General features: G+C 44.5%; 2 protein-coding genes and 1 long non-coding RNA gene across 3 annotated transcripts in view; 1 reads left to right on the forward strand and 2 right to left on the reverse strand.

Moving 5' to 3' along the window:
- Positions 1-2,383: 2,383 nt before the first annotated feature.
- On the forward strand, positions 2,384-3,507 carry GPR174 (G protein-coupled receptor 174). Its single transcript, XM_009288106.2, has one exon. The coding sequence runs from the start codon at positions 2,527-2,529 to the stop codon at positions 3,505-3,507; it is 981 nt and encodes a 326-aa protein (XP_009286381.1). The 5' UTR covers positions 2,384-2,526.
- Positions 3,508-13,821: 10,314 nt separating this feature from the next.
- On the reverse strand, positions 13,822-17,358 carry LOC103906164. Its single transcript, XR_657991.1, has 2 exons — positions 17,096-17,358; positions 13,822-14,720 (listed from the first exon to the last, which is right to left on the reverse strand). It is a non-coding gene; the product is annotated as an uncharacterized LOC103906164 (long non-coding RNA).
- Positions 17,359-17,510: 152 nt separating this feature from the next.
- The window catches only part of ITM2A (integral membrane protein 2A), a 14,772-nt gene continuing 4,363 nt past the window's right edge, over positions 17,511-27,919 (reverse strand). The window contains exons 2-6 of the mRNA XM_009288107.1: positions 24,290-24,421; positions 23,871-24,059; positions 22,355-22,465; positions 21,082-21,232; positions 17,511-18,581 (exon numbers count right to left, since the gene is read on the reverse strand). Coding sequence (XP_009286382.1) covers positions 18,493-18,581; positions 21,082-21,232; positions 22,355-22,465; positions 23,871-24,059; positions 24,290-24,421 — 672 coding nt within the window. The 3' untranslated portion in view covers positions 17,511-18,492. The remainder of the gene's footprint in view (positions 18,582-21,081; positions 21,233-22,354; positions 22,466-23,870; positions 24,060-24,289; positions 24,422-27,919) is intronic.

Consider the following 27,919-nt stretch of genomic DNA (forward strand, 5'->3'; position numbering starts at 1 on the left):
TCCTCTGTAAGTACCAGTCCCCACTAAGCAGCTCTGGATGCTTTCCCAGCGCAGCCTGCTCTGCCTGTACCTATACTCCGCATTTTTTCAAGCCCAGCAAGGCAATTTCTGACCACTCGGGGAGGATGTACTGGTTTTGGCCAACTGGTTTGGCTCCATCTACAGAGGAGAAGGGAGGAACCTGCCCAAAGCGGGCGCCGCTGTCAGGAAGCCCCAAAGGGGTTAACCAGCTGCTGAGGGTGAGCTCTGAAGCTCCAGGGAACCCCAGGGCATGACAGGTACTGCCAAAAACCAGCCACATCCACAACCCCCTCCCAGTTACTTGTGCCAGTCAAGCTCCAGCAAATGGAAACTGAAGCCCTCGGCCCAAGTTACCTACCAGTGATGGATAAAACCCAACGAGTAGGTGAGCACCAATTAGTTTTCCTGTATGACGAAGAGATTACTCACATTTCTAGAATTAGTTGTGCAGGTTTGTGCATCAGAAGTTGGGTGGAGAACTAATAAAAGAATTGGAAAGTCTTCGAACAGAAAGCTAATTAACTCTACGGCTTATCAATCATCGCTTCTGAAGTTTAACGGGATTATTTCACGAGCCGTTTTGCTCTATGGGTTATGTTAGATGCTGGCTCCCTGGAAGAAAGGAAGACATCTCTGTCTCATTGGACTCGTTACTCAATGGTATGCAAGAGAAACTACACAAATAGACACAGAAAAGCTGCCCCCCCCGAACCGTTTCCTTTTGTAGAAGATTTTCTGTTTCCACCCAGAGCTACTTCAGTTTCGGTGCAATCACACTGGCAAGTGTTGAACATCAGCTTCATTAATAAATGTTCACATTTTAATGCCTATACCTCAAAGCACAGGAAAAAACATGGGGGATTGCAGCAGGATATAATTTTGCCTTTATAAATGTGCCTTTGGCATCTTGCAGGGATTGCAGCAGATTGCTGCCTTTATAAATGTGCCTTTGGCATCTTGGTTGGTACCTACAGACTTTTCCCACTTAGACCTGTAGGTTAATTCTTCATGCTGAAGCAAAAGGCAAACCTAAGAGAGTTTGGACAGAGATCTGAATTTCCTCTACGTTTATCAACTCTGGTTGGTTTTTTTTGTATCTGACTGATTCAGATAATATCAGCTGCTTACCATGCAAACAGTTTTAAAATAAAGTCCCCCTACAGTCACCTTAGTGACAACGTCTGGTATTTCCAACAGCCACAGCAGTCACATGTGCAAGATGGGTAAAGGAAAGTCTTAGAAAAGGCAGTCGTGAGAAAGTCAAATTTAATATAATGCAAGTAGTTCTGCAGCAAAAAGTGTTTAATGTGGGCCAGTTGTCCCTGCTTGCATGCAAGTATGTTTTACATTCTATTTATGAAAGATGAATGAAAAAGTTGACCCCGGTTCAGTGAAAGCCACCGACTTGGGACTTCCACTCCGTGCTGCAGCAGCAGCAGCTGCACCGGAGGAAAATGTTCATTTCTCAGGCGCGTGTCAGGCTCATTTACATACGGGGCAGGTTTCGTTCTGTCATCTTGTCGGCTGTCTATAGCCGTGGTGCGGGCGGGAAGAAGGGCTTTCCTGGGAAGACCAGGGGAGCGTTAAACTCACGAGTGCTGTGTGAGGCGAGAGTGTCCCTCTGCCCGCGGCAAGGCAGCGAGGAGGGATGCAGGCGCGGCGCTTGCCGGAGCATCTCTGCGCTGGCCACACGCTCGGGCACGGGGAGACCAACGCAACCGGAGGCAAAGGGAGATTCGGATGGAAAAGCTGGAGCTGGGAAAGACACAGCTGCAGAAACCTGGCAGCAAGTTAAATACGCCCTGCGATCAGGGGTGACTTCAGCTTGGCGGTACCGCACGGGAGGCTGGTTTGTAGCAGCAACTAAACACATTTTCTATTTATTCCTTAGTGGTTTTGCACCTCCCTTCACTGGGCGAGGCATGGCGCTTGTTAGGCGGGAGAAGAGCTGACCACCACAGATGCCGCTAGCAATAGGTTTCTCCTAGAGAGATGCTCCACCGCTCTTGCAAGCTTCCTGTACCTTTTGCTTTGTAAGACCCGTGTCTCCCCGCAGTGTTATAACCGGACCTTTCTGTCTTTCAGCTGCGGAGCCATGTCAGTTGTCAAACTCCTGTGTTGAGAGAAGTGGCTGAAATGCCACCCAAAAGGTGACAGAGGTGCAGCTCCGGTGACGAACTGTCAACTGCTTCGGCACAGGACGATGCATTTCTCGGTGTGGATCCCCTCCCTGTCAATCCTGCAAGCGACTAGAGTAAGGTCTGGTAACTTCTGACAAAGAGCATGAGCAAAGCACACGAGCAGAACTTTAATTAACTCACTCACCCCATAAGGAAGCTGCTCCCCAGCGTGGACGCGATGATCTGGTAACCGAAGCCTCACACACAGATGCCAGGGCTGAACCTTTTTATTTAAGCACCGACAACCTGAGGACAACCTGGCTGCAGGACGCAAGTGAGGAACATGTTATCATGCCGGGGCTGAGCACGGATCTGGAGCACAACCATGACGAACGGTTCGACCTGCACCGAAACAGACCTCAAGCCCTACTATGCGATTACGTACACTTTCATCCTGGTCCCTGGACTAATAGGAAACACATTAGCTTTGTGGGTCTTTTACGGGTACATGAAAGAGACTAAAAGGGCCGTAATATTTATGATCAATTTAGCCATTGCCGACTTATCGCAGGTTTTGTCCTTGCCCCTGAGGATTTTCTACTACTTGACTGGGACGTGGGAATTTGGAGGAGGTCTCTGCATGCTTTGCTTCTACCTGAAGTACGTCAATATGTACGCAAGCATCTACTTCTTGGTTTGCATCAGCGTAAGACGGTATTTGTTTCTCATGCACCCATTCAAATTCAGCGACTGCAAACGCATCTGTGATGTGTACATCAGCATCGTTGGGTGGGTCGTGGTCTGCGTTGGCTGTTTGCCTTTCCCGCTTCTCAGACTTCACCAGGATGCTAAAAACACGTGTTTTGTGGATCTCCCCGTGAAGGAAGTTGACCTTCCCATCTCCATTGCACTGATGACGATAGGTGAATTGGTGGGGTTCGTAACACCCCTACTCATCATCCTATACTGCTCGTGGAAGACTATCTTATCACTAAAAGAAAAAAATTCTGCTTCACATGACCTCGGAGAGAAAAAAAAGGCTTTAAAGATGATTCTCACCTGCGCTCTGGTATTTCTGATTTGCTTTGCGCCTTATCATATCAGCTTTCCACTAGATTTCTTTGTCAAAACCAAAAAGATTAAAAACGGGTGTGTCCAGAAGGTGATCTCGGTGTTTCACGCTGTAGCTTTGTGCCTTGCCAGCTTGAACTCCTGCGTGGACCCGGTCATCTACTACTTTACTACAGATGAGTTCAGGAGACGCCTTTCCAGGCAGGATTTGCAAGACAGCGTTCAGCTCCACAACCTCAGTTATGTGAGGAAGCACTCCAGGGATGTGCTCAGGGAGGACCCCATGAACTACTAGCACTGGCCTTCCCCAAACGGTTGCCAGGACTTCAAATGTTCACTATATTTTGGGGTTTGGCCCAATTTTTTTTTTTTCCCCCAGGACACTGAGAGCGACGACTCAGACAAGCTTCTGCTGATTTGTGAGGGTTGGAGAAAAACAAACAAAACCCCCTAAAAACCCAAACCTGACCGAAAACATGTTGATTTAATACTTGGGTTGCAAATTTTCTCTGAATATAAATAACACCGTGTAATTCCCACAGGCCCTATTTCTAAGCTGGGCAGCCAGGAGCAGGTAGCTTTGCCAGTCGGAGGAGGACGTGGACCCGTGGCAAGAGGTGATGCTGTGCCCCGGTGGCACTGGTGGGGCCATTACTCGGCCACGTCCTGGTCACGCACCCTGGCTTCAGCAAGAGGCAGCAAAGATTTTGGGGTCTTGCTATGCAGAAAGAATTTGATCCTAAAAATTAGTAGGTGACACAGTATTATGTATTTCTGAAGCAAAAGACAATCCAGCAGTGACTAATTGCTATGGAGAGTGCCAAGAGCCTGCCTCAAGCCACGTTGACCACGGAGCGAGGAGCGTCAGGTGGCCCCAAAGGACTTGCCATTCGAATAATTAACCAAGCCTCCACTTCGGGGTGTAGGAAATGACATACCCCCAAATCACAAAGTCATTGAAGCGTCCAGACACTATTTTTCTGCCATCAGTTCCCATTTCTGACTCGAAAGCCATATGGTTTGAAGCCGTATCGCTGCCTTGGATAAGCTTTAACCACGGGGCTGTGCTTCCAGGGTATTTATTCAGCTAGACGTCCATCAAGCCTTTCAGGTCCTCTTCTCACCAAAGATGGGGCAAATTATTTCCCTTTCACCGATAACTGACCCTGCACCATCACATTTGCTCTTCATTAACAGCAGCGTGATTAAAACACAGTCAGAGGAACCAAACCTTTCTGAAGTTTACTGTAATGGGAACTCACTATAAGCAGAGTCAAAGGGGCCACCCAACAGGCTACGAGAGATTTTTAAGAAAGGCTCAACTGTGGATGTATTTTTAATAATAACTTCTTTAAAATCAAACAACAGAAGCTTTGGGCTTGACTGGTATTTCATTTGCACCTTCTTGTAAAATTTGTTTTTCTGTGAACATTTGAAATGTTACATTTTGAAATGTAAAAATACTGTGATGGTATTAGGTTTTATTTAATGCAAATGTTGTTTTATAGATTTAATTTATAAAAAAATATATATTTTGTAGAAAAATGATGAGAATCCCAGAGAGTGTTGGAACACAGAAAGACTTTTTTTCTTTTTAAAAACCCTTCCATGTAATAAAACAAAACTCCACCACCTCATCCCTACAGGAGTCTGAGCCAGTGTGTCTGTACCCGAGTGTGCCAGCTGAGTAAGCACTGCTAATTCATGGAAACCATGAAGCACATTGTAATTTGTTCACAGCGATGAAAAAAATATCTATTTTTTTATTTCCTGTTGTATACGATAAAAAAATCGCTTTAAAAAAAAAATTTAAGTGTAATTCTTGGCCCACTCTCCCCTCTGTAACTGCCTGCACCTCCCATACACGCTTACATGGACCGACGCGTGGCAGCACTTGGGTTGCCGATGCCCCTCCAGCACCTGTAGAACATTTCAGATGCCTTTTCAAAATTATTTTAACCTCCTTCTTGCAGTGGGGAGAAAAGCGAAGCGCTGGCTTGCAAAGGGACAAAACGCACTGCTGCAAGCTGCAGCAGCTCACCTGCCCCCCGCGAGAGGTTTACCGAGACAACGTGAATTCCTATAGCTGAAGGCCGGCACCGGCACAAGCCCATCGCCGTCCTTTCTGGCCGCCGTCCCCCGTCCCCGGCGCGTGGGAGGGGAGCAGGATGGCCCCGCACAACCCCCCAGAGCTACTTTTAGCTTCCGAGGGGAAAAGATGTTACACAAAGTAGTGTCAGAAGTTCAGAAATTATTCAATGAGAAAAACCTCAATGAGCTTTAAGTTTTCCCACCTAGTGAACGCTGTGGGTGCCACACGAGCCCTTTCCCCTGCTGCCATAGCAACGTGGTTTATTCATATTAGTTTTAACCGTCCCTTTTTACAAGAAGCGAGGTGTAATAGTCGCGGTAGCTCACGTGAGCCGAATTCGGGAGAGACCTGCCTGCCCTCCCCCCGCCGCGGCACCTCTGCTCCAGGTGGGATTTGCTTGGGCCACGCTCTCCATCGCAGAGGTCTCACAAGCCCTTGGCTGATGCCATGGACACCTGGAGAATCAAGACGTTACTTAGATTAACAGAAGGTGTATTTTCGTGGCCTGTTGATGGCTGGGGATCCACGATACCAGCCCATGCTTCAGCCCTGGAGCAATCACACCAGCGGAGACGTGCTCGGCTGCATTTCTGCCACCCAAGAAAGCCTCAAGTGGGGATGGCACATGGCACACAGGCGGTATAGAGAAGACAAGTGATCCCCAGCCACTGCAGCAGCAGGGAGCAATTGCTGTTTGATCGCTTTTCTGTCCAGCTTCGAGCTCTGTGCTAGGGAAGATCCGACTTTTCACCCGGCCTTTGCTCAGGTCTGGCTGCAGTTCGGCGTTAGCCTGTTCAAAGCCAGCAGAAGCTGATATTCCCACAGAAATCTTTTCTCTGGAAAGCCTTTTGAGTAATAAATCTGGTCTGCAGCACCGGACTGGGAATCTGAATGAGAATGTGACTGAGAGCAAAAAAAAAAAAAACAACCCAAAACATCCCCTTTATTCTGCATGAATTATTTCCTCTGGTTGCTCAAGAAGCACCTCTCCCCTGAGAGGGTTGTTATTGCTGAGAAGCAAAGCACTGAAGTCTCTGCCAACAACCTCGCCAGGCGGACTTTGTGCTGAAGTCACAAGTGGCTTTTTGTCACAAACAGAGTTAGGTTTAATTTAATAGGCCAAAAGAAAAGGTATATTTTCTTCTTTTTTTTGCAGCAGTTACGTTTCAGGAGAGTTATTCTGTATCTGGCAGTGAAAGAAGTCTCTTTCAAGGACTCTCCTGGAAACTGGAAGCCAGGGGCACGCTGAGGGCAGGCTGCATCCCTCCCAATCCCAAAAAAAGCCATTTGTGGCAACAGCGCAGACCCAGGGAAGGTCTCGGGGGATGCTTGGGGACCTTAAGCTGTGCAGATACAGCATCAAGACAAGGTTTTTTTGGGAAGTATTATTTATACCCAACACAACAAGGCGAATGAAGATGACACAGTTCTGGGTGGAAGCAGAGCTCTCGGCATGTTTCTGAAGGCCGCACATCACAGCCCCCCATTTCCATCGACTCCCACACAGCCAGGCGCCTCCGCACCCACGCACCGCGGAAAGTGCAGGCGCCGCCTGCAACAGCTGCAGACGATTTCATCACACCTCGGGCGCCGCTTCTCACAGCTTCCTTTGTGTCACCGTCATCATGAGAAGAGACATGACGGGGTTTTTTTTTTGTTTGTTTTGCACGTTGAGACTTAAAACTCTACTTGCAAGCGAAGGCTGCTGCGGAAGTGGGAGGGCGCGCGCCTGCCCCTCTTCCCGTCCTCCTCTTTACACCTTCGCAAGAAGGTTGCGTTGAGTCAGATCAGAGACCACCGAAGCGGCTCACTTGCTGCTGCTGGTGGGCTTGGGGAGAGCGTTGAAACGCTGTGCTGTGGGCAGCAATCCTGCCCGGGCACAGCCGTCCTCAGCCGCTGGTTGTGGGGCTTCCTGCAGCTGCACTGAAAGCATCATTCTCCAGAGCCATGAAAAGCTCTTTTCCAACCCGCTTGATCAACATACACCGGAACCCACCGATCCCTAAAGTCCGGTGGCAATGAATTCCCTATTTTAGTTATATGTACATTGCTCGGAAAAATATCACTTGTTGCTTTGAGCCGGCCACCTGACATCTTTCGGTGTCCCTTCCTCTTGCACCACGCGCGACCGGTTCCCTTTTCACCTCCTCTGCACGACTCGTGCCTCGGTGGAGGCGAGGTGTCGCCCACGCTCAGGACCCCCAGCCACTCCCTGCCCCCGCGGCTGCCACCCGGAGGTGGGAGCAGGGCCATGTGCTGATGGCCACGGCACGGGTCCTCCAACATTTCCAATGTCCCCTTCATCTCCTCTGCCATCACCAGCCACTGCCCATGAGCTATCCACATAACTCAAAAGATCTCCTTTCTGTGTGAAAAGGGCTGATTTACAGCTCCTCTTACCTAAGTAGTTTTTCTTCCCCCTTACACGTCTTTTCTTTTATCAGCACTAGATTTTATTTGCTATTTTGTCATCTGGTTGCTCAACATCCTGAAGACTCCCCATTCCTCTGTAGCCGGAGTTAGATTTTTCTGCTCCGGTTAAGGCTGCACCAGCAGCAAACTTTGACACTTTTTACTTCACTGTTTACTTCCTTTTTCACTTTGCTGTTAGAGGCTAAAAATCAGTATCAGCCCCAGCGTCATGAAAACAGCTCGTTGGCCACAAAGGCACACAGAGCATCAAACACAACGCTGCTGGACACCACTCCTCAGACCTCAGTAACTAAAAAAACCAAAAACCACAGCGAGTGACCCAGATACAAGTCAAACCCATCCAGTACAAAACCAAAAAAAAGATAAAACCTTGTCAGAGATGGTTTGATAAATACCCTGACAAAACGAGAGCAGATAAGCTGGAGCTGTCTGGACAGTGCCCGGTTCATGCTGCCAGTTAAGTCAGGGCAGAGGAGCTCCAGCATTTGGGCTGATAAACTGAGCTCTGTGTAAATATGATCTATAAAACATACATTAGTGGCCAAAAAAAAGATCCAGTTACTTAAAGCCATCAAGAATAAAATAATAGTAATAAAAAACCAGAACACATCTGCAACAGCTGTTTTGGTACCACCACTCGCCGCTGTAATGAGTTTGTTGGGACCAGCAACTACCACCCGCTTAACCTGTTTCACTCACCCTTCTCTCTAACACGGTGATTTGCACTTCAGAATTTAACTGCATGGGTAACACTGCTGAAATAAATAAATAGAGGAAGACTCCATGAATTTCTCAAAATTAAGAGAAAAATATGCCACAAAGGAGAGTATTTGGGAAACTCAGGGTGAAAACATGACATTCCAGTTGAAACAAACAGTCAGAGGTACAGGGATCTTTGTTTTGCTTATCATCAGTTCTTTCCTCCAGTGTTTCTTTAATGTTTTCTGCTCTGTTAAAGACTCATCCATAGTCTCTCAATACTGACAAATTTCCCCAAAAAACATTTCATACTTTTTATATCATTCCTTATTTCCCGAGACGGAACTCCATGCAAAGACTCCTGCTGACGCCAGCAGGCTCATTAATTTCCATTAATGAAAACACTGACCTTCCCAGGAGGAAACAGGGACGGACACGATCGTATTTTTGGATTAGGTCAGCCAATGTGAGGTGACTTTGGTTCAGTCTCCTGAAGGCTCAACCCTTGTCCAAGGGTCTGCTCCACCAGAGCCGGGGCAACCACAGGAGAGAAGCAATAGAAACGTCCTTTCTCATCGTGCTTCCAGTAGCTACAAGGGGAACGACCGCACGGCCTGTTGGCCCGGCGGGCTCCTAAGCCTTGCACTGCATTTAGGAATAATCTCCAGCTGTAACAGAGACTGCTTTTGGGCATCAATATATCTTCTTTCAGGATTGTCATCATCCTCTTCCTCAGAGAGCAACCTTCAGCCAACAGGAGGAGGTGCCTGATCCAGGGTCAGGCGCATCCATCTGATGCACTAAGGGCTAGACTTAATGTAGGACTGGGGTTTCGAACAATTCAGCATCACCTGAATCCCTCTGGGAGGAGTGTACCCTGGTTCTAAAACACAGGGAAGGGATAAGGCTGTCGCTGCCCCTCCCTGTAAGTACTGTCCTTGCCTAAGAAGGAAGAAAAACAGTTAAAAATCCTCCTTAATTTAAGAGGGGATTTGAACGCCTGTTTCTCCTTGCTAGGAAAATGCCCTTGGCTAGTCTGTATGAGGACAGTCTCTGCTCCTCCATCAAAGCAGTAGGAAAAAAAGAAAAGATCGCAGCCCAGTAGGCTGGTCCTGGGTACGGGGAACAGACACGAACATGACTTTTGGCGGTTAGTGCCGTCTTCTCGAAGGGGAAGACCTGGGTGCTTGTTCCTGCTTCCAGCTCTATTTCTGTATCTTACGTCAAACCAACGCGGGATACACTCCGTAAACATCACCAGCTGCTGGTAGGGTTTAGGTGGGGTTTTTTGGTGGCAGTTAACACTCCATTTTAAGGGATCTCCATCCTGTCTGCGTGTGGGTGACGATTGAGCAACGGCTACCTCTAAGAAAGCCAGTCCGGCAACATGTCCAGATGCCCCCAGAGCCTGTTTCAGCGTGAGTTAAACTTCAAAAAAAGTCCTCATTCCAATCAGAGCCAGTGCTCAATTCTGGGCACGCACAGAGGTGCCAACATAAAGTTAAAGGGAAAGGAAAAACGAAGCCTCCCGGAGGTTAGGTACCTCCATGGTCAGCAAGTGGTTGAGCTACAATCGTCAAGATAATAATTTTTTATGCCAGTCTGCTTAAGTTTCCTTCCACCCCCACTTTTTTCCCCTAAACCTAGAATTCAGAGAAAAAAAAAGGAAAAACCAGACCAACTGACAAAGGTAGGACGAACAGAAATGACGTAACTGATTGCCATAACGTATTGTGAGAATTAAATCTCTCAACTCATCCGCTTACCCATTTTCCCAGTGGGCTCAACAGTGATGTAAGAAGGGAATATCCTGGTGGGGCTCCAGCTAAGTAAAGGTCACGGCTTTTACCAACCGCGACACGCAGCCATCCGTGGTCTGCTCCAAGCACCCAACGGCCAGCTTCGCCTCCCTGCTTGCCCTCCCAGGAGTCCCAAGGGAAAAGCTCTGTTTTAAAGTTGCAAATCTACCCAAACTCTTGTCTTGGCTGACTAGTTTCTCTAATCTGCCATCAGCCTGTTTATCAGTCCTGTAATTCAGTGCCATTATCTTGCACAAACTTCACTATTACATGACATAGTCGTTATTTAAAGAAATGGTAACTCCTTGTGGTCAGACAGAGGGCTGTGCAGCTAAAGAGAAAGTTCCCAGGAGACCTATGTAAAACAGAAGCTAAAACTCATATGGCTTTGAGTTTCTAGTTTAATGAGAGGTTTCTTATTTAAGTGAATTAACGCTAACCATCAAAGCCCCACATCCCAGCCTGTTCCTGTTGGTTAACAGTCCATAAAACCCAGAGCAGCACCATCACAAAGCCCAAAGACAACAGCAGCACCGCTGCCCACGCCGGCGTGGTGCTGTTCCTGAGTTCCTTCACCCAAAGTTTCTCCCTCTGGATTCGTTTGCCCCCAGCTGACCCACCCCAGGTCTCCCCCATGGGACATCAAACCCTGGTGGCATCTAGTTCAAAAGCTCTTTGGCTGCTTCCTGATTCAGTGGGATCTTCTACAGCAGCCACCGGCTTGAGACAGGGCCACGTTCTCCCCGTAGGGCAGCAAAGGAGGTATTTACCCTCCAGCCCCCCATTATGTTATTAAAGAAAGCCACAGGCTACAACAGGCTCCAGGGGACATGCTGGCCACAGGACGGGGCTGTCCTTTGAAATATTGCTACAAATTCCAGGAAATCTCTTACAACCAAATCGAGCGGTTCCCTTTTACCGGCAAAAGGAATGTGGCACAGACCCCCCAGGGAGCAGATCACCCCTCCACACCTCGGCCCCTGGGTGCTCTCCCCGCAGGGGCCAGAGGCACCACGCTGCACTTCCACTCATCACGCGGGAGGGACGCAACCACCGGAGCTGCCGTGGATGGGGAAGCAGGATGGTTTGGTACGGGGGAAATAATCCCACTACTCACTGGGATACAAGACAGCCCCAAACAACTGCCTCGCTTCCCATAGGCACACAACCCTTTGCAGCCATGTAATGTGGGCAATGCTGCAGAGCACTTATTTTTAAGGTCTTCTCCCATTACCCAAGAGCTCTTTGTTTGGCGATAGGTCAAAACCCACAAGTTCAGCATAAGGGAAGATTGTTTCTGGAAATCAAAATCCCTTTGGAGATGCACCTGCCCCTCCCAGCACCCACCACGGCAGCATGACACTAAAGCCAACTTGACACCAAACTGGTCAGGTATTTAGAAGTTGAAAAGAAATAAAAACCCTGAACCTAAACTATAGAAATAAGTGGGCTGAACAGGGCACATGCGCACTGAACTAACCACAGAAGAAATCCCAGATTCAAGCCCTGCCGATGACTCTGTTACTGATGGGTTTTGCCCTCAGATGTCTGTCACACTAAAGCACATCCAGGCACTTCTGAAGCTTACTCTGAATCGTATTTGGCAACTGGACGGTATTCCTATACTGGCCCAAGGCCAGGTCTAAGACCAACGCTGGGCCAAAACACGTGCAGGCTCTCCACAGCTCGGTGCTGAGCCCCTCAGGGGTTGGCGGTTAGCATTTGCAAGGGCCTCATGAGGGTGAGTTTGCCTCCATTTGCATTGAACAAAGTAAGTAGCCCTTGGTAGAAGTAGCAGATGGGCGACCACAACACTGCCTGCTCAAAGGCAAAAGGATGAATGCAAAAGCAACGCCGCAAGGCTGAGAGTTTACAGCTTTGAAGAACACGTCCATGCTCAGTGCAATAGCCACAACCAGCATGACCTCTTCTATGTGGAACAGTGTTGAGAGCAACGGGGCAAACCAGGTCCCTTCCAACCATCTCCCCTACGAGGGGACAATGCATTTCTGTAGGAGATAGGAGCCCAGCCTCAGAGCACAGGCCCCAACTCACCTGAACATCAGTGTTGAGTTGGAGATCCCAGCTCTGCAGCAGGGACCCATCTTTTCTTCGTAGCGCTGGAGTTTTTTTGGCTAGTGATTTTGTTTGGTTGTCTTTTTTAAAAATGTAAATGAAAACACAGAAGAGGAAGAAAATCAAATGATGTGTGAAAGCAAAAAAGATTTGTAGAGGGAAACCATAAGCTCCATTAAAAAACAACAAATATTGTGAGTCTGCAAATAGATACTGCAGGTATCCAGTGTATCTGCAAACAGGATATTTATAGAAGAAATATAAAAGTTGTCGAGATCAGGAACTCACTTCTCTTACACTCAAGGCACTCGGCCAGAAACTTTGTTTTCCCTCCAGTTAGTATGAGTCATTTCCCTATTGAAAATCAAGGGTCTTAATCTATGGTGAAAATAGGGCCTCGGAGATACACCAGCAGTCAGCAACTCTAGGTGCAAGCTCTCCTCAACCCATATACACTTATACTTCCTAGCCACCTCCACCCAAGCAAACCTTTGCCATAGGAAACACTTTCAGGCAGTCAGTAACAGGAGACTGTGTCTTTGGGGTGTCATTCCTGCTTCTCGGCCATCCAGAAATCCACCTGGTTCAGTGGTGGTTTGTGAATTGTCAAAAGCAGTTAACACCAAAGCTTTGGCAAGAGCAGAAAGAACTCAAAACATCAAGGAAAGCAGCTTACACTGCAGCACAGATGTACAAGATAAGCAGAAATGCTTTCATTTCTTTTCAGACTAGAACCTCAAGTGACAAGCCAGCAGTTACAGCTCAGCTCACAACGAGGGACGTGCTATGGTTTACTTTGTGTGAAAGTCTCATCCCAGCTGCCCCCTCTTTTTTTAACCCGTGAGTTATAACTGCTTCCAACTTCACACTGCGCGATAAGGCACATGGGTAAGGGTAGGGTAGCCTGATTGTTGGCTTCTACATCCCTCTTATTTTTCTAAGCATTAAGGATTAACTAGTGAAAGGGGCTAAGAATGTGAGATGACAAAAAAGGTACGACTGCCAAGTGCAGAGAAACCAAAGTACTGCATTACCATCAAGTGAGAGTGCACCATTACCACTGATATCACCACCCCACAAAAACCCCCTCCCCACCAAGAGATTTTTGATCATCATATGGAAGTTGTAGGTTTATCTATCCACAGATCTATTCCTGATGAATCCCACATGCAGGCGCTCTCACTCCAGAATAAAGCACCCGGTTAGACTCCAACAAGGGATTAGGTTTGTAGGAAGGAAGTTCCTTGTTCCAGAATCAGGTGTAGGGGCTTAACCCAGGACAGCTTAACTCAGAACAGCTTCAAACATCAACAAGGCCTAAAATGGAACACCTCTGTAACAGACAACATCTACATCCACAGTCAGAATGACTTTTAAGATAGTAAATTCACTTTCACATTTGTTAATGGGGAACTCGGAGGTGTCACAGTACAAAAAGAGAGAAAATACGCTTAAGTAAACAGAATAGCTGAACTGTAAGAAATAATTTCCTTTGGAGGTGGAATGCTAGGTGGAGAGTCTTTAATTACTCTCAAAACAGGAAATACACCCATTCATATTGCCTATGTAATATCACAAATATATACAAATAATGAAGAAATAATTTTAATGAAATAATGTGACTGTAATTATACATATTGTAATTATTTTGGTTGCAGTCTCGAAGCTTCAATCAGTGCTAGCATTTGGGCTCTGCGCCATAGCTGGCAGCCAGGCCATCCCCCACACAGCTCAGAATTAGGACAGTCAAAGCAGCTTTAATCCTTTCCAAGCCTGACCTTGCGCTCAGTCTTCCCAGAGTGGTAATTCAGCCACATGGCTAGCTACTGTGCCGCTGCGGAGGCTTTGTGGACTGCACTGCATTCATCCGGCCCTACAAATATTCTCTTCTGTTCTAGGATTTTTTTTTAGTTTGGGGCATGTTAGGAGAACACGAGATGAAATTCAACAGACTGGGGAAGCGGTAGGGTGGAAGAGGCTGTCTTTAGTTAAATGTCATAATGTTTTCTTTCTTTCTAGCCTTCCCGAGTACTTCAGAGAAGAAACAAAAGCATCAACCTACAAAATCTAAAGCTGGCAGCTGCTCAATCATTAACGAGGAGACTGTCCCATTCAGCCCACCCTGGTGCAAGCAGAGCTGCAGCGGTTGAGGAAGAATGAATCCCAGACACAGGAGGATGATTTAAAAATAGTAAACCAGAATTTTTCTCGGGGAAATTCAGAGCTGATTTCAGCACTCTGATATTTCTGCTGTCATTCATCATAAACTCCACTGAGCACGTCTGCATTTTTGGTAGCTTTCCCTGTGATGCCAAGAACTAATGAAGTCCACAGAAGTCAGTCCAGTCTTGCTGAAGTCCTACCAGGCTCTTCACTCCCCAGGCATCTGCATATACACTGTGAGTTTTGCTGTGGGTGTGAGGAGAGAGTTTTTCACTACCATACTAAGCATGGCTGTGCTGCAACAGTCCATTGCATAGAGTTGAGCTTATTGTGAAAAATGTCTCACTTTTAGACAACCAGTTTATCAAGTCTGAGGTGCTAAAGCTCTATTTCGTACCAAGTCAAAGCCTTGGTATGTCTTTCAAGGGTCTCCATGCTGTCCCCATTTTTTTCTTCCCTAGATCTTCATCTCAAGGTATTTATATATGCAAACAACAGTTCAATTCCTATGAATTTTTACAAAGTCAGGCTGGAGGAAACTCTGGAGTTCTAGTGTACATCAGCACCTATTCTAATGGAAGTGTGTCACACACGCACCACCACCAGCCGCCCATACCTTACCAGTCACACTCAGAAAGCTACCAGGCTTTCTGCAAAGGTCAACAGCATCTCTTCCTTCCAAGTAACAAATTCAAGTTTGTTCTTGATTGGGAGTTCCCTCTTTGATTAGAATACTTAACCTTGAAAAACACCTCACATGTAATGCTGGAAGAGGAATCATCCAAAGCAGCCAGTTGCCACTTAGCTTTAATGAATGTTATTTAAAACTTACATCTAAATATACTGTGTCAGAAAAATAACGTGCAAGCTAGCAGAAAGATAACTGTCAATAAGCAAGTGCACAGATATTGCTGATTGTCCTGTGCACACTGGTTGCTTTTTCCAGTAAACACAAGCTCTTACGGTAAGTAAGTTTGCATTTGCATCTTGGTAACATTATCCCTTCAGTTACCACACCCATGTTTGAAGCAGTCTTACTCAGATATTTAACAGGGTTTTTACACAGGCTACAGTTGTACTATGAAAATGTTCCTTTACTATAAAAACTAAGCAAAGACAGTAAATACCACCTAGAGGAAGCTTTCATCAAACCATTTTTAGGTTTAATTTTGGCAAAATACCTGAAATGTATGTTAGAATAAATACACAAGTTTTTATCAGTTACGCACATTTTACACCCAAGTGCTTGCCGCCTGTGCCATCTACTGGTGCAAAGGACTCCTCTGACTCGCACCCTCTCTCCCACTTCCCTCAGACCAGCTGAACTCAGGAGCTACTCAAACCAAGACACAGCATTAGAAGATCCCGGGAATACCAGCTGTTTTCATAGAAGCAACCTTAAAACTGCAGTCCTTTGATCTGAATGCCCGCCCCCATCATAAAATGATTAGGGACAGATAATAAGCCTAGCACACCGCACGCATGACCGAAACTTCAGCTACTTTCTCAACGCAAGAGCATCAAGCAGGTAAGAACAATCTGTTCCTTTGAGCATCCTGGCTTATTGCCTAGAACATCTAATAAGCTCTTAAGGAACTGACTTCATTTCTTATAAAATCTTTACCAGACAAAGGTAAGAGAAACTGTTTCAACCTATCTAGAAGCATATCTAGTATTCCTGTTAAGTGTCTTAAGGCAGCCAGCTGGTTAAAGGCTTGTAAAGTGAGAGCCATCCACTGCACAGTCAAAGCTGGAAGGAAGAATTTGTTTTTTGTTTTCAGTAAGGTCAAACCTCAACACTGCAAGCAGATGCTTCTTGCTCTCTGCAACTAACACATTTCCAAACCCTTCCACTCAAGGCTACCAAAACAAATGAGACGGCCAACCCACCCTCGTTATCCTCTCAGACAATCTGGAGGAGGAGGGGGAGGAAATCACCACAACAGTAACTTGCCCAAGCACACAGCAAGTCTGTAGTAGAAACTTGTCAGTGCAGCTACTTCCCCCAGTAACACATACCTGTTTCAGTAAAGTATACCTGACTCCCAGTGACAATAATTAGAGCTTTCCACAGCATTCTATTTCAGTAAAGTTAACTACAGAATGAAACACTCTCCTACACTTACTATTTTAGAGCCAAGCAGACCAAAGCTTAGTTTTGGGGCACGTCCTCTGCATCGCATTGCCATACGCCTCGGGAGAAGAGCTGCGTTAGTTTCCAAGACAAGGCAGCAGAATTCCCTACTGCCCAGGGACTGCGCTCTGCTCCTTTCCTCTGCAGTTTCATAAACAGTGACTGAGAGCAGCTACTCCTATAGTCACTTCTCACTCCCTAGTTCTTAGTGCAGAAAGCCTGCTTACTGTTTTACTTCCAGCTCTATAATCCAAGTTACTTTCCAGGAAAGCCAGAAGGGTTCAATACACACTTTAGCTCTCTGAGCAACCATGGAAGTTTCACCACAGCGCTCTCCTAGCTCTGAGCTTAAAGCACAGCAAAGCTCATGGGTAAATGCTGAAAGGCATTACAATAAGCTGTTGATTAACCCTCTTGGGTCTTGGTCTATTATGATATACTAAAAAGACTCGTTAACACTGCCCTAAATACACTAAGACAAGCATACCTTTAATCATCAGCCTCATCAACACCAGTATTCAGATGGATGAATTACAGAATGCATCCTTCCTTTGCTATACCACAACTGGCAGTTACTGCCCGCAGCCAGGAACTCTGCTCAATGGATTCAGTTTACAGCACTAGACATCACTGAGAATTGCCTGCTAGGAGATCAGGTTTGAAGCGAGATGTCTTTTCTTCCCTCCATTCCCCAAGTTTGTTTTGCACCACAAAGCATTTCCACAGCAATAGGGAGAGGAAATTCGGCTCCACAAGCTGAAAGAAAAAAAAGAGGTGAGGGTAAGAGGGAAGAGCACTGCATGCTGCCCCAGGCCCATAACCATCACTTCCCCCACGTGGGCCATATACCAGCGTACCGCGCTCTTGCCTCCGAGCGCCATGAAGTCACACAAACGCCAAAGTTTTAGAGAAACATTTATTATAGGGTTGCAGAATTTATGCCAATATAAAGTCCCTTAATAAAACTCTCACGTTCATCAGCTGCAGGACACTAACTCTTCGTTTTCTTTATACTGCAGCTTTCAAAAAAAGGAACAATGCTCTGACTGCAGTAGTAATGCTACCTGCTCATAAAAAGTTGGTCTAAAAAGTTTATATAAGCCAGAGTAGTTAAGTTTACAACTACAGTCACATTCACAAGTGAGCTATACCAGAACAGATTCTTGAAGTAGGAAGTTACAGGATAAACCAATTCATAACCAAAAATACTGACAAGCTTTAAGAGCAATTCTACCCGAATCTAACAACTAAATACCACAAAACCAAACAAAGGTAGAAGAATTAAACGTAAGCTCAGGGAAGGTTCCAAATATACATACGAATTCAATACAGTAATTGCACAAAAAGAAAGAGGGTAGTGTTAGAGGTTTATGATCACTGAGATTGGATTTTACATGCTTCACACATGGTAGTTAAAATAAACCTTTAATGATACGCATTAGAAGGTTTTTTTAAGCCAGGATACGGAGTGCAGAGCTATTCTACAGAGCTACACAAGATGTGCAAACCACAGATTATTAATATTAATCATTCTGTGAAAGTTAAGGTGAACAAAATTGGTTCCAGCCAAGGAACTGGTTAACATTTTTATATATATATTTTTCTGCCATTCCCAGATTACACTAAACCAAACACATTCAACGGATAAACTCATATTAACCTTCTAAAAAAACCTTACTCAGATTTAAGTTTTACATGAGACAACTAAAAAGTTATACCAAGGATCAAAGAAAGCTGAAATGGTGACTTTGTCTTTTGAAATACAAGCAATACACAGAAAATGCATAAGGCTTTTGATTATCACTGCACATTTTAAGAAGTCGATGTCTAATGCTCAGACTTCTCAATGAAGGTGTGAACGAGTCACCTCCCATCCAACACCTTTCACTGTTGACAGATCTTTGTTTCAACAACGAAAGAGTTTTCAAAGTGTCTGATTGAATGACAGTTCTCCACTGAACGTTTCTGCAGACCTGGGGACGAGAGAAGATGAGAGCTTAAGTAAAGCAGATCTAGAACCCAGCAGCAAGTATTTACAAGTTTCGTATCGTTATGAACAGCAGCAAGATACAATCCTTCAGCACATAGCGTTTTACAGCCGTGAATCGCCACCAGAGCTTGGTATCAGTTTGTTTTCTATCAGAAAGCCTCCCTCATTTTCAGAATGGTAGCAACAAAAGAGGGGCCCACATACAACACGGGACAAAGCAAGCAAGCACTTTTTTCTAGTATCCCGCCACCATTTTAGTGATGGAAGAGACAACACTAAATAGATCATTTATGGTAAGGTTTCTCATAGCCCTTCCTAACCACAAAGAAGAGGAAAAGCAAAGCAGATTGAAATTACAGGGAAAGTTTAAAAACTCAGAAAGCATGCAGAACCCTCCCCCCCCCCGCCCCAGTTCTTTATCAGCGTATGTATTAATGGAGTATGCTTCCACAGAGCAGTCTTCACAGTCTTCACTTTGATGAGAGCCCTATGAGGATTTGCCACTCAGCTGATGATCTTACTGAAGTTTTTCCTAACACTATTAAAGTGATTTTCTCTATTTTGGGACATGCCAGTATTGAATCTGACACAGGCAGTTTCCTTGTATCAGCTATGAATCTTTACTAGGAGGCAAGAATATAGTAGTCCTGCCATCAAAGACAAGCTGCTCAACCAAAGCACTTCAATATACAACAATTAGAGAAGAAATATTTATAGCTTGTTTAATAAGCAGAGAATTGTTCAGAATAAGCAAGAGAAGCTATCCATCAAAGTCTAGAAGCACTAGCTCTTAAACCAAACCCAGCAGGGCACTGCTTTAGTTTATAAACACTTAAAATATAGGCTGGCCTTTAATTCATCTCAATCTTAATGCCTGTACAAGCTAAAAAGTTTCCAAAGGCTATCTAATTGGGTACATAACTGAACAGTCAGGATAACCTGTCAGGTTTCTCGCGTGCCTTCAGTTACAGCTCCAGGGAACTGCCGCAGAACCTGGGGTCAGTTTGATCTAACAGATGAACCCATGAACTCCACAAAATCCAAGAGCCAATGCAGCACCAGCTAAATGAGAAGACTTCTCCGCAGAAGTTGCAGTTTATCCATTTCAGTCTAATTATTTACATGGGCATGGCTTGTACACACTAGAAGAAAGGCATGCTAGAAATTTGATCTGGAAGGCAAGACAAGCCTTGTTCCTAAACAATTTTCTCCTCAGCAGCAGTCCTCCATTTGACTATATTTCCTGCCCCCCTCCCCCCCCAAGGGCAAACAAGGTTAGTTCCTTGGTACAGTTTCTGTCCTGTAGCATTGTTCATGTACGAGAACCGTTCTGTGCAAGTATTCTGTAGAAGTCTTTTACTATGCAGCAAAGATGTCAACAACACACTAGAGCAAGATGATGTTTCCTCAAATCATAAATGCTCTTCACAGTGTTGCCTGTGGACGACAGTCTTTCAGTCACAGCGGCAGTCAGTTTAGACTTGTTCAAAAAAGCATCTTCACAGCAGTTAAGAGACACATGCCTCTCCCTCCCATGAAGGCAACATTTACTGTTTCTTCATGTGCCCTACAGTGCTAGCTACACAGGACCAGTTTTATGCTCCCACATCCAGAGCCTTCCATCTAGTAAAAGGATGTAGTCTCTAGCAAACAGCAGATGTGGCTCCTGATACTCCAAGCTGTAACTGGGCTGAGGAAAATCTTGCCTAAGAGCTTGGCAGGAAAACCAGAGCAGAGAGTTCTGACAAACCAAACATTTGCATTCTGAAAGGCTGTAATTGACAAAGGATTAGTTCACTATGTGTTTGGTGAGAGCAGCAAACTATGAAATGCTTTGAGAACTACAGTGAACTAGAATTCATAGCATCAGATTTCTGTACTCCAGGCCTCCTTCCAGTATGTCAAACCACCAACACCTCAGATTCAATCCTTTTCACAGAATGGCAGGGGGTGGCGCGAGGAGACAGGCAATGAAGAAACAGAGCTCAGAAGTTCCTGTGAAGTGTTCTTCCTCTTTTAGAGAGGAAGTCTGGGATGTCCGGAGCTAGTTGTTCAATTTTTTTTTTTTCCAGAGCAAGTAAACCAGAAGATAATGCTTTTACTTGGTGCTCCTCTAACCCAGTTTTAGATAGGACAGTGACAGACTGAACTGCACCTACAGAGATTCACATTATGTAATACGAATTTTGGGCCAAACTAATTTACAACTTCAACCAAAAGATGGAACAGAAATAGGCTTAAGTTCAAATTTGGTTTGGGCATGTAACCTCTAATTCCTTAACTGAAACTCTGTCTCACCATGTTCGAATGAAACTTCAGATACACATTTGAAAGTAGGGGAAAATACCCATCAGTTCTATGAGCAGTCTCAGCTCACGTTGAACACTCACAGATTTTCAAGTCTAGAAACTCCAAAGGTTTAAGTATTTACCCTTTCCCTACTCGAACAATAGATTTTTTTTTTTTTACTGAAGGGAACTTACCCGTTATCTGGTCTCTGCGCTGAAGTCTGAACGTCTCTTTTCCAACACAGAGTTGGTAGATGAAGATACCCAAATCAGACACATTATCTATCTCCTCTGTAACCACCATTTCTTCACGAACTAGGTAGGTCTGAGGCAAGTAAGAGCCAGTCTAAAAGAGGAAAAAAACCGTGAGAGACAGTATTCTGCCAACAATGGACAAACATCACTACCTTTTACTCTTTGCCTTGGAAGGGCCTCAAGCACTAGATTTCAGGCTTCCTTCTTTTTATTACTAAGATATGCTAGTCTTGAACAGCTGCATACCAGAGAAGTTAAAAACTGACAAAGGCTATTTCAAACAGTTGCAGTTACATCCAAACAAAGCGCAGTTGACCTTAACATTGTTTGCTTCATGTGAGGCGAGCAAACAGAACCTGTTCAAGTTTATTTGTATGCAACAGAAAGTCTGCAGTTAAAAGGGGAGAAAAAGTATTGCTAAAAGTTTCCATGTTTGAGGCAGTATTTTTCTAATACAAAAAAAGCAGTGTGACCTACAAAAGTCTTCACCACAAGATCACAGCACTATTGAAATGACTTCCCACCCCTCATGACCAACTGCTAGACATGGGGGCAGGGAGACATACTTAAAGCTTGTCTTCATGAAGCTAAAGAAAACAAAACAAGCTAAGCTAAATCAGGTGGCCTCTAGCAAGGCCACTCTAGGAGAGTCAATTACTTTTTTTGAAGAGTACATTTGACACGATAGCTCAGTATTGCATTTAATTTGAAAGTAGCAGCAAGCTCTATCAACTTGACCCAGAAGGTAAGTCTTCTTGGAAAAATATCAGTTTTAGTCAATGAAGAGTCAAAGTGCTTGCAGTGAGCTCATAACTACCGTGCCAATAAAACACAAGAACAAGTTAGCATTGTTCTTTTCATTAAAACTCTCACGGGGCAAGTGAGCTTTCCGGTAGTAACTCTCAGGTTTAGGCTTTCAATGATATTTGGAGCTTTATCAGATTCCTTTGTAATAGCTAAATTTAACCTTATTTGCTAGTCGCTTTCAGCTTTCATAAAGCTAGGTATTAATAAGGGCATTAAGCATGAATCTACTCAACATAATATACACTGACAGCTGGCCTTAACTTCAGTACAGTGACTGAGCCAGGGGGATTATGTACTTTGATGGCAAGAGGACTGTTCTAGCAAGAGACTAGTTCAGGAGCAACACCCAGCATTCTTATCAAAAGGGATCTTGTCAGCATAATTAAACAGTAAAGTTTCCACATACCGCCAGTTTTGCGAAGAGATCCATCAAATTTCTCGGCGGCATAACTATGGATGTGTTCAGTGGAATCACATAGCAGTTACCCAGTTGCAAGTCAAGATACGCCGTCAAAAGCTATTTTGAAAACAAGTTTTCAATTAATTAAGCATGGCCTTTGCTTTTTAGAACACAGCTCTGCAAGGACTAAGAAGGAAGCTCAAGCAGCTGGAAATCATGCACAGCTAGTATCAAAGTGATGCATTCAGGAACTGTCTAGTCTAAGAACTTAGCTATTACCACTTTTGCAAACAAAGTGGTTATAGCTATGGTTTACAACAGGACTTTTGTACAGAAGTGAGAGCTGACTATAAAAGCCATTTCTATCATAATTCTAAGTGAGTACAGTTTGTATTAATACAGAGAAAGTATTTGGGAGCATGCTCTCGTAACTGAAGAAGTTTAGTTAAGCACAGTGCAAACAAAAGGAATCCAACTGCTGAGAAGCAATCACTCCCTATAAATAGAGACTAATACTTTTTCTGAAGAACTAGAAAGTCACATCAGCATTACCACCGAGTGCAAGAATTGCAGAGACTAGAATTATCAACATATCTACTTGTTGTATCATGACTTTGCATAGCACTTAGCCAGAATCAACTGCGGTTCTTAAGTTGCCTGAATCCTTTAAGTTATAGCCAAGATTCTGTCAAGACACCACAGATAAAAGCTGCAAATACTGTGAACACAGGTAGCACAGCTTGGCTGCGTGGCATTCCATGCTACCGTTAAAGGCAGCAAGTACAGAGGTCAGTTCTAGTGTCTTTACCGTGATTATATCTGCATTGCCAAGGTTTGATTTACAAACAACCTATGAGAGCTTTTACAGCTGGCTAAGGATAACTATTAATACTATGAACACAACTTAAAATAAAAAAGTCAAATTAAAACCATCCTCTTATCTTTGCTTTAGAGAAACTACATGCAACTAACACAGCATTTTCAAGTTCTAGGTTTCAGCACTTGAAGTGATTTTCCAATTCACTTATCCAAGGCCCACACTTGTTTGGAATTCTACATTTTGCCATAACACAGTTTGGCAGCATCTTAGACCGAATCCTCAGTTTACCCATTTCTTAACTCACATTTACAACGTTCTTCTACCCTCACTTTCATTTACATAGGATTCCTGACCAAACAGCAAGTGTCACTTCCAGACATCCTGTGGGCAACAATATTTAAAGTTGCATAGCACTGAGATGTGTTGCTCTGAGAAATGATCCAGTTAAGAGTCACTGTGGGTATGAACTCCTCTAATACTCTTGTAACTTCTGCAAGGGAGGAGTGTTAAGTCCACTATTAAAGAGCTAATGGGATTGCATTTCCCACACTTAAACCCATCCCCAAAGAAAAGCCCGCATTGACAGTAAGTTTTAAAGGTCTCAAGAATGAAAACCCTGGAGCTGTTATGATTACCATCCGCTCCACAGTTTCCCAGTGAGCAACAAGACTAGTTATTTCTTATTGTTTCACATATACTCACCCTATCAAAGTCGTGAACGATTGCTGCTGGATCGCTGTCCGAGAACTTTGGAACGGGCACATCGATGATGGCTATGTTATCATCTTCTCGAATGTCAGCTTCTTCAGCAATAGGGAGGAAATATGGTTCTACTGCACGATCACGATTTTCATTTTCAAAGTAACACATTTCACCACGGTACACCTTATGCTGAAAGTAAGGGCAAGGCTAGTTATTTTTACAGCAAATGTTGCTTTAAAACTGTATTTCTAACACATGCAATGACGAAGCACAAGTCTGTCACACCTGGAGCTTTTATAAAGGATACAGCAGTCTTCATGTCCCAGTTATTGAAGGTTTTCTATTATAGTGGTAATCCATTTGTAATTACACTTTTTTTATTCAGTGATGCTTAAAGAAAAAAAGAACTTTCACATTACCTTGGGCATGAAGTACTTGTAGATGCAGGCTCCACCAACAACAACTCCTGCCAAGATGAACGCTAGACCCAGCAGAGTCAACAGACATCTTCCAGATGAGTTTTCACCTCCATGTGTGGCAACTTCTGGATCCTTTAAATAAAGAGGGATAAGAACTTAGAAAGTGTAGCCACTCTGAATTTAAAGTAAGCCGTTATCTACTGCTTCACTTTGACCTGCCATCTTCTATTTCTTCTAGGTGTCCAGTGAGAATTGTAAGTCACGCATCATATAATAAGAAAATGCTTACATGAAATACTACTGCATCATATTAAGATCAGTTTTCAAACAGCACTTAAAGAGGATATTTTCTTAGTTAGAGGATGCTTTCTAGACAAACCTTTATCCAGAAACTATTTGAGGTGTAAGAAATTTAAAAAACTAACAAAAGATACAGTGCTGCAGCCCCAATATAGCACAAGGAAAGCAAGATTTGTAGAGCAAGGCCATTTTAAGTTACAGTGTTTTCAGGCCTCTTCCCAAAAGCCTATTTCCTATCCTCCTCTTGCTATCAGATGGAATAAGATAACGCTGCTTTCCTTACAAAGCTGGCCTAACAGAAAAAGCTAAGATGCAACTTTGTCTATTAGCTGGGGAACATCTGACACTTGAGTCAAACATTCAGGTTTCAGAACTTGTAATATGCACAATTCAAGTCCACTAATAAAGAGAACCACTCATCAGCTTAAATGCAGCTTCAAATTATGCCAAATAAAAGTCAGTCCCTGTGGCACATCCTACCTTGCAGCTTCAAAATACTCTTTCTTCCACTCAAGTCCCAGGGAAGTTTTGTTTCTAGCAGCCTGAAACTTACCTCTTTAGTTCAGTGACTTGTGTCATGTGTCCCCCCCCCCCCCCCTCCTTTTCAAACAGAAGATGACTGCATCCAAAGGAAACCACCATCACCGTAACATGGTGATGAGTTGTGCAATACCGATTGCAAAGTTAGTGGTGGTGTCTGAATGGCAAGTTTAACACTCAAGAGTTCATTCAGTGCCTTTCTAGGCTTCCAGGTGAAAGGCTTACACAAGCCAAGTTGAGAGGAGCACAGCAAAAGTACTGTCAAATACTAAACAATCAGAAGAGACATTCCCTTTGGGCAAACACACTTTTTTTTTTTTGAAAGACTGCAAAACAAAGAAACCAAACCCAAAACAAAAACAAACCCCAAATGTTTAGATAATCTATACATCTGGTCAAGTATGTTCCTTTAATGATTCATGACTCCGGTATTTAGCAGCTCACTTTCAACACCTGCTCTTTGTACTGGTCAGGAAGAAAAATTGCATTTCACAGCAACAGATCTCTTCCTTCGTGCTGTTCCTAGGGTCAGTAGCTAGATTTAGCACAGCAGCTTCCATGGGCTTTCTTTCTTTCTTTGGGTCCCACTATTTGCACTCCTGTAGAACAACATGTTTAAGTGACCTGTGATCACAAGCCACAGTATTACTACAAAGGCTGCACATATTTCCATGCTCAGCAAGATATGGCAGTGTAAAAGCCAAACACATCAGCTATGCAAGTACTGAAACAAAAAACAAGCTGTTTTGTGAAAGTCAATATCCTACATTCCACTCTCGCATCCTCCAAACAGAAAAATGTTGGTTCAGCAAGACATAAGCCGCCACAATTGGCTAGTTAAGCATTTGTCAAAAAACCAAACTAGTTTCAAGTCAGAATTATGCCACATTTATATGCCATTATGTGAAAACCATCTTTCAGAGTTAACTGGCTTTTAAGATCAAGACTAATTCTATTCTCTTCGTTTTCTGCCACCTTCATCTACACCTTTCAGTAACTTACTCATCTAGCCTATCATTACCTGAACACAACAGTCTGCAGCAGGTTTTGGCACCACAGACGTCCTAGTACTTGGATGATGTCGACATGTAATTAGCTGCACTTGCACTACACACATTCAAACAAAGCAAAGGTATTTATCATTTAAGAAGCGATGTAGGCAGCCTGAATCTGAGAAGAAAAGAGTTGACACAGCTGATAAGAGAACACAATACCAAGACTTCGCTCCAGTAGGTTACAAAGCCTCTGCTCAAAAATAGTAAAAGTCATAAAAAACCTGCAAAGAAAATGCAGTTCTAAGCTGTGCAGTAACAAGCAAAGCAAACTAGGAGTAAGAGAGGAGAAGAAAAATCACTTGTGTTAACATCTGCAGCTAGCTCAAGAGACATTGTTGACACAGTGAGCTCCAAACAATCTGCAGGGAGAGTATTCTGCAAGCTCAAGTGTTTTGTGCAGCTATTCTAGGGGACTTTTATTGTGCTGTTTCAGCCAACATTAGCCATTAAGCTTGTTTGCTCTGCACAAATATTCCAGCAAAAGGAGACATTAACAAGGACTAGAACAAGTTTGTCTTGGAGTAAAATTGTGAACTTGATGTTTACATGCAACTCTAAGCCCTGAAGTCAGAGTGAAGAGTTGTTAAAAAACCACGTACACGTGTGCAAACACAGAGAACGATGTGACAGGTATAACAAAACAGCACGAGTAGCTTCTAAATTGAGAAGAGCAGCTATCATGACAAAAGAAAGGGTGTAAGTGTATATTCGAACTACTATGCTCAGAACTTGCATGGTACAGGGCCAGTAAAAATATGTGTAACAAGTTGCCTGAGGAGTGGCTGATGAGTTTGTCCTACAAGAAACCGGCCAGACTACTGACACTTTCAAAATTTTAATGAGTCCTTTATCTACACTGTTTCACTACTTTCTCCCGCTCCTCTTGATCTAGTAATTCAGTGCTACTGTATTAACTGTGCACACATACAACTCCTACAGCTCAAAAGAGTCCACTGAGCAATAACACCACTCTGCACTCCCTCCCCTTTTCAAGGGAGGCTATTTCAAGGGAGGCAGAGGCTCTGTAGGCTGGAAGGCAAGCTGCTGTCCTGATTACAACTTAGAAGGGGGGGGAAGAATAAAGACACTAGAGCCCAAGTCCACAGGCGTTTGTGTTGTGTTTTTTTGGTTTTTTTCTAATAGTCCCACTCCCTGATTACAAATGAACTCGGTCCATCCCACATTCCTCCTCTACAACTACTGATTTATTTACCTAGACGCTGATGATCTTCATCTGACTAAAAACACCAGCAGCTAAGCAAGACACCTTCAAAGTAAAGTCTCCCACAGATTTAGAAAGTTCAAGTCAGCGACAGGGCAACTCGTTAGGAAGGAAAAGCCAACCACAGAGTACTTGCCTGGGTTTCTATTTAAAACCCCTTTATGGCAGGTTTCTTAATTTAAGCTAGACATACCAGAAGCCCAGGCACCTCACCACAGCGCCGCTCTCCAACTCGCTGCCTACGAGGGTTTCAGAGCAGCAGCGAGCGGAGGATGAGCCCTAACCCACTTTGTTTGCCTGCAAGACGCTGCTGCAAACCTGCTCTTTCCTGGGGGAACACCAGGCTGCCGCCGAGACCACGGCACTTTCCCTGCGCCTTTTCCCGGGCTGGCCGCGGCGCCGGGACGGAGCCGAGCCCCGGAGCTCGCCAGGGCGCAGGACGCACCCGCCTGCGAGCTACGAAGACTTAAAACCCCGTCAGGAAACACGGCCCTGGCACGGGACCAGCTGCGA

The sequence above is a fragment of the Aptenodytes forsteri genome, unplaced genomic scaffold (genome assembly GCF_000699145.1).
Source record: "Aptenodytes forsteri isolate BGI_AS27 unplaced genomic scaffold, ASM69914v1 Scaffold72, whole genome shotgun sequence".
Taxonomy (NCBI): domain Eukaryota; kingdom Metazoa; phylum Chordata; class Aves; order Sphenisciformes; family Spheniscidae; genus Aptenodytes; species Aptenodytes forsteri.